The 6,324-nt window shown below is 40.9% G+C and overlaps 1 protein-coding gene across 1 annotated transcript; it reads left to right on the top strand.

Annotated features, from left to right (window-relative positions):
- Nucleotides 1-2,286: 2,286 nt before the first annotated feature.
- LOC137990422 (cytochrome P450 1B1-like) lies at nt 2,287-5,820 on the top strand. The gene has a single exon (XM_068835686.1). It carries the CDS (start codon nt 2,324-2,326, stop codon nt 3,884-3,886), a length of 1,563 nt encoding a protein of 520 aa, XP_068691787.1. The 5' UTR covers nt 2,287-2,323; the 3' UTR covers nt 3,887-5,820.
- Nucleotides 5,821-6,324: the final 504 nt, after the last annotated feature.

The raw sequence follows: 6,324 nt of genomic DNA, 5'->3' as shown, positions 1-6,324 counted from the left end.
CTCCAAAACCTGTTTTATCAAATGCGAACGAATTGTGGAGGCAGGTATCCTTTGTCAGTCTTTCTTTTTCTCTGTCTCACGCTCAACTTTTGGAACTGGGTTCAAAGCCGTGCAAAGAGCCTGCTCACTGGCTAACACAACTTTAATTTTACGAAAATACGACTTTAACTATCTTATTTTAGTGTTGTGACCTTGGGATTGATACAGCGGTCAAAACGATATCCGTGCGGTATTTGCAGATCTTACTTTTCCTGTTTAGAAGTCTATTAACAGCTTCGTAAAAGCCTCCCATTGTCGCCGGGATTATGGAGTCTAAGAGCCACCTGTAATCTGCATTGGGCTGAGCTCCATTTTTATCTAAAAACTTAAAAGTTTCCGCGTTTCTGGCTGAATGCTCAAACGCACAAGGTTCTAATAATACGCATTCCTTTCGACGTGGTGCATGAGGCTTCGTACGTGAGGGCTCTGGAGGCAATTGACGAACGTACCACTAATAATAGGCAGTCGGTCGAATGATTAAGAAAGAGTCAATTGTAGACACGTCTTTTCTTTCTACCGTCAAGGTCAAGGTTAAATTGATATTAATTAGCTGAAATGATAGTGGACTACTAAGGAGGACCCTGATGACTCAAGTCTACTTAGAAAAAATCAGGCGGGTGAACCGCTTTGTCAAGGGAAGGCAAACTCAATCTTAGTCCTTGGTTAGACCATTCGAAAGACCACTCAGGGCTTACTTGGGGTAGTAGTACCCATTCAATTTAATCAGATAAAAAATTTTCCCGCAATTTGTACAAAACAAAACAAAAGCAAAAAAAAAAAACTGTGTTTGTGTTGACTTCAGTTGACTAGAGCTAAGTTGCTTCAGATCGACTTTACACAGAGACACCCAACGAGAATATAGTTAAAAACCACTTAAACGTAGTATTGTTAAACGTATTTTAGTATTTAAACGGTAGATATAGTCATAATTTTATCCCCTAAAAATTTTCCATCTGTTCGGATTTTCTAGCTGAAAGTCTAGCGATTCGAAAATTATAGGGATCAAAACTTACCTTTTCAAAAATTTCAGCCAGAAAAAAGGCTCCCGAAAATTCTAGGCGACCTTTTTAGGGTAAAAATCCGTTTAAAATGGGCAATTATACCATTTTTCAGAAGTTCGAAAATCCTAGGACAGGCAGGCAAGCAAGAAATTTACAACAAATGTTCCGAAAATTCTAGATCTCAAATCGTCTTCCGAACAGATATTTTCCGAAAATTGACGTTGGGTGCCCCTGTTTACAGTGTCAAGTGTGATTATCTCAGAGTTTCAATTTGCTTCGTCATTGTATTTAGTAAGAGGGAATTGTTAGCTGACCTTGGCTTTGCCAACCTAAGTGAGTTGTTATGTCTTGCTCACAGAGATTGTTACCCATGCGTTTTTTCTCTGATTTGCTTTTCTTTTGCTTTTCTGTTACAGTATCACGGTACTTTGGCAATACCAGAGTTCAACTTCAAAAACACTCTATGTTGAATCACGGCTGGACATTTCTGTCGTGATAGTTGCCTCTAAAATTTATCCTCTGACGTCGTTGAATGAAAATACCGTTTGTTCCCAGTTAAGGTTGAAAGATGCGGTGTTTTTTGACGATCGTTTACGCGTGACATATCAAATATGCCATCGGCGTTGTTGCCGATCGTAAGGAACGAAGGTCAGTGGGTGTGTGCAATGAGTCACGCCAGTTACTTATTAGTCACCGTCTTCTTAGAGGAAACTGTCATGTCTACTTCTCCAAAGAGTACACTGCAAACTTGTTTCTTTCTTCTTTTATGGAATTTTAGTATTGATTATAAACAGCAAGTCCATCATGGTAACCTCTGCAAAAACAAATCGATTTGTAGAAATATTTGTTTTGTTCCCCCACAAAAGGATACAATAAGATTATGTCATCTATTGACAGACAGGATGGGGGTTGGAAAAGGGAGCGGGGAGGGAGTGATAGAGTAGAGTGGGTTCCAAAAGCCCTTCAGTTTTTTTTAACGGGGAGGACTTCTTTTCGGTTCCACGTTTTCAGAAATATTGCTCTCTCTCTTCTAAGATTAGTTTGGCTAAAATTGTGCGATTTCGTGATCCAAACCTACTCGACTGAGACAGGCTTTGCCTGTTTGTAAAACAAACGGATCCTGTCAAGTGTGACTTATTGCAGCGACCTTGACATTGGAATATTGCTCGTAAACAACCAAGGTTGCACAGTATAAATACCACCCCCAGAGCTTAACTGGAACAAAGCTACTACAAGCTAACAGAAAACCACTCTAACAAGCCTTTGTATATGAGGTAGTTGAAATGGAGCGTGTCATTTCCCCCGAAATTACGATGCTTTTTACAACCGTTTTGTGCTTTGCTTCTGTAACTATCGTAGTTCTCACCTTCCTGAAATTGTCCAATGTTCGGAGAAAAACTCCTCCCGGGCCGTTCGGTCTGCCCGTATTTGGAAACTTGTTTCAGCTCGGGGATTCTCCGCACATCGCTCTATCAAAGATGGCCAAAGTCTATGGAAGCGTCTTCTCCATTCGCCTTGGTTGGAGGAGAGCAATCGTTTTGAACAGCCACGATGTCGTGAAAGAGGCCTTATCAAAAAGGGCTTACCATTTCTCCTCCAGACCACCATTTCATAGTTTTCAAATAATCAGCAATGGAGGTCGGAGCCTTGCGTTTGGTGACTTTGGAACAGGGCATCAGAGAAAGAAAAAACTAGCAATGCGTGCTTTGTACGCTGTTTTCAGCAATGTGAGCCGTTTTGACGCTTTGGCACAAGAGGTTTCTGAGCGCCTATGCAGCTCTTTGACAGAAGCCGCAACGAGTGAAGCTCTCGACTTTTCAGAGCAACTGAGAACTTTAGTCATTAACTTTGCGTTTAGACTTACTTTTGGAGATAACTTAAAAAGAGACTTTACGCTGGCGTTGCAGAATATTTTGCGGAGAGGAACTGATTTTGTTGAGAATAGCCCTGCTATAAACATGTTAGACTTTTTCCCATGGCTTCATTTTGCTCTACGCAAGCAGTGCAAGGCCTTAGAAGACTCTGTCAAAGAACTCATTGATTTTGTCAGAAGCGTTTACAGTTTGCATCGCCATGTAAATGTTGAGGAGGCAGGCGTCAATGTTGCTGCAACTCTGGATAGAGTCATCGAAGACGAAATGTTGGTCACAAAAGCGAACCCAAACGGTGGAATGAACATGGAGGAAGCAGAGGATGATCGCCTGGATGAAGAATCCATGATGACGTTGATAGCAGATGTTTTTGGTGCAGGAATTGATACAGTGTCTACCGCACTAACCTGGGCACTGCTTTTTATTCTCTCTAATCCTGGACTACAGCACGACTTGCAGGCAGAACTGAAGCGAGAGGTAGGAAAAGAGCGATTGCCTACGCTTGCAGACCGTGCACGGTTGCCTCTGTTACAAGCTACAGTTCTAGAAACTTTGCGGAAGGCTACAGTCATTCCACTGGCAATACCACACTATGCCTCTGAAGACTCTAGCGTTGCTGGTTATTTTGTACCGAAAGGAACGCTTGTGTTGGCGAATCTATGGGCAGTTAATCACGATCCCAATTACTTTCATCGCCCAGACATGTTTGATCCATATCGTTTCCTTGATGAAAATGGTCAAGTTCTTGTTGCACAGCAGGCCTTCTCCCTTCCCTTTTCCACAGGTGGACGGCGCTGTCTCGGTGCAACCCTAGCAAAAGCTCAGCTCTTTATGTTTCTGGGGTGCATGCTGCAGCGTCTGAATTTTCAGCTTGCCACAAGCAAAGAAGAGCTATCCTTCGATGGAAACTATGGATTAACCCTGAGGCCTCGTCCTTTTAAGGTGTATGTTCGACCGAGAGAAATGAGGCAATAAGCAGTGACTCACACTGGAATATCTCTCAAACTCTGATTGTTTTTTACTGATCATAATTTTGTTTCTGGTCATGGTATTTTTTAAAGCCAACAGTGTCGGATTTTTTTTTCTTCAGTAGTAGACGGACGAGAACTGAGAATTCAAGGGCACCCAACAAGCGGATGTTATAAAATTTGCTCGGAATTACCTAAATTGGTCTCGGCCACAACGCTTGAAGACCTCTTTTAGTGAGTTATTATCTGCCCTACAAAATATTTATCTGTTCGGATGTTTTAGGGAACTTCAGGTCGGTCAGAAATTTATAGGTGTCTTTTTCCTCTAGCATTCGTGACATGTCTAATGAAAAAAACTATTACGTAAATCGTGCTCCTTTTCCCGGAATTTTTAGGGGGCGTTTGCTTAAAAGATGATTCTCAAACAAACTTTGGCGAAAATCATAGAAGTTACAAATCTTCAAATTTTATGCGATTTCCAATATCACCGTTGACTATTACTCAGCTCAATTAAATTTAGCGTTGTTCCATGTGGTTTCGAAATTTCCGCGTGCACTTTTCAGACTCTTCACTACTTTTGCGAAATATCTAGGAAATCGTTCAGAAAAATGTCCAAAATCTTAGTGCGCCTCGAAAGTCGGAGTTCAAATATTCGAAAATTCTACCCACCTTCCGTCCGAACAGATATTTACAGAAATTATCCGTTGGGTGCCCCTGAGAATTATCACTCAATTCGATGAAGTATTTACCAATATGTTTTTATTGCTCCTGTATTGCAGTGTTATACTGTAATGATATGTTCATTGCAAGATTGGATAACTTTCTGACGCGCCCGATTTGAGGCAAAAATACTCCAAATTTCTTTTAGTTTTGCTATTTAATGCAGTATTTTTCCAATGTGATCTTATGGCATATTTTCTCAATTGTCATCCAGTGACTGAATTAACACCTATCTAGAGTTTCTACGGTAGGACGCACGTCTCGGTATGTCGAGGTCAAACAAGAAAGATATTATTTTTATCATAAGGAAAGGCCTTTTCTAAAGCAGTCATTCATACCTCTGACCCGAATCAAGAATACATGCATGATTTTTCTGACGGAGCCTGCAGCTCAGCATTTACTGTTTCACTGACATTTTAAGAAGAAAAGACATCAACTCATTCAAGTAGGTAAATAATATATCAGTTTGCGTGAATACAAACTCTATCAAATTCCATATTACATGGGTCATCGGTAATAAATCTTTCCGGTAACACATACAAGTCACCAATAGTTTGCAGACTGAAAACAGGATTCCATCTTTCCAATATTTTTAATCAATGGGCAATTAGCTATTTTCACCAATCCCATAATACAGTTCATTTCGGGGGGTTATTTACATTAAAACCATATCCAGTTCACTGAAGCATGATACAGTCCAAAAAGTAAATAACTTGTATCGTTTTATGTAAAGAACCTCCAAAACGTATTGCACTATGGGGGAAACGGTCGATAATTGCCTCAAAGAGGAGATTAAAGTCAAGAACTTTCATCTTCATTAAGTGTAATGGAATCTGGGCTCACCAAGAGAGCGACTAATTGTTGGAGATCAAGGAGCATGAATTCCCCGCGTGATTTTGCCCGAAGCAAAGATGTGGTGAAACATTGCAAACATTACTAAGTTTTATTTGCATAAAATATTACCCGTTTAAAGTCAATACCTGAACGGCCGAAAACTTGTAGACAAGACTGAGAAACTTTGGAGAATGACAGTTCGCACTTGACATTGATCCATGTACGATTACATGAACGCGTTTGTGTCTGACGCCATGGACAACCTTAAAATTCCGACAAAAAGCCTAAGCATAGACATTTCGAATGTCAGGCAAATGAATCACTTTGACATTTCAGCGAGTGAGAAACTGTTTTTTATTGTAAAATTGAAGAAACGTTATACATGTATCCTGAAAAAGGTAACTCAGCTTTCAATGTCAGCGTAGGCAGCGAGAAGCTCTTCAGTGCTTTAGTAACTAGTTTGAGTTTTATATAGTATAGATTATAGTGTTGATGCGAGCATGACCATCAGTTTCACGCTGTTGCCAGCACCCTCACTGATATGCATAATCATCTTGCTGTTTGTGCTGAGTCAGCATCTTCATGGTACAGGGAAAATATTTGGACAAGTCCCAGATCATAGAGTGGAGCTCAGGCGCGCGAAGCGCGTCAGCCGAGAGCCATGGGTAAGATTTTTTGGGAAATCTATCGATGCGAGAAATTTTGGTTATGACGTCACGTACGTCCGCCCGCACAGGCGGAGGTCGGAGGTGGGGAGGCAGGACAGCCTCTGGGGACGGAAGTGTTCGGGCAATTTTCCTTGGCAGATTTGGCTTTTTTTGATGAGCAAAGAGGCTGAGTTAACAGCAATAAGAATATCTGAGAAACCTATACTGCTAACAACGAGTAAGA

This window comes from Montipora foliosa, chromosome 2 (assembly GCF_036669935.1).
Source record: "Montipora foliosa isolate CH-2021 chromosome 2, ASM3666993v2, whole genome shotgun sequence".
In the NCBI taxonomy this organism is placed as follows: domain Eukaryota; kingdom Metazoa; phylum Cnidaria; class Anthozoa; order Scleractinia; family Acroporidae; genus Montipora; species Montipora foliosa.
Note: the sequence above shows the minus strand (reverse complement) of the source record. Positions and strands in the feature narration are given on the sequence as shown.

What these genes read in the sequence shown, in the direction of transcription:
- LOC137990422 (XM_068835686.1), top strand. Translation starts at nt 2,324, where the DNA reads ATGGAGCGTGTCATTTCCCCCGAAATTACGATGCTTTTTACAACCGTT.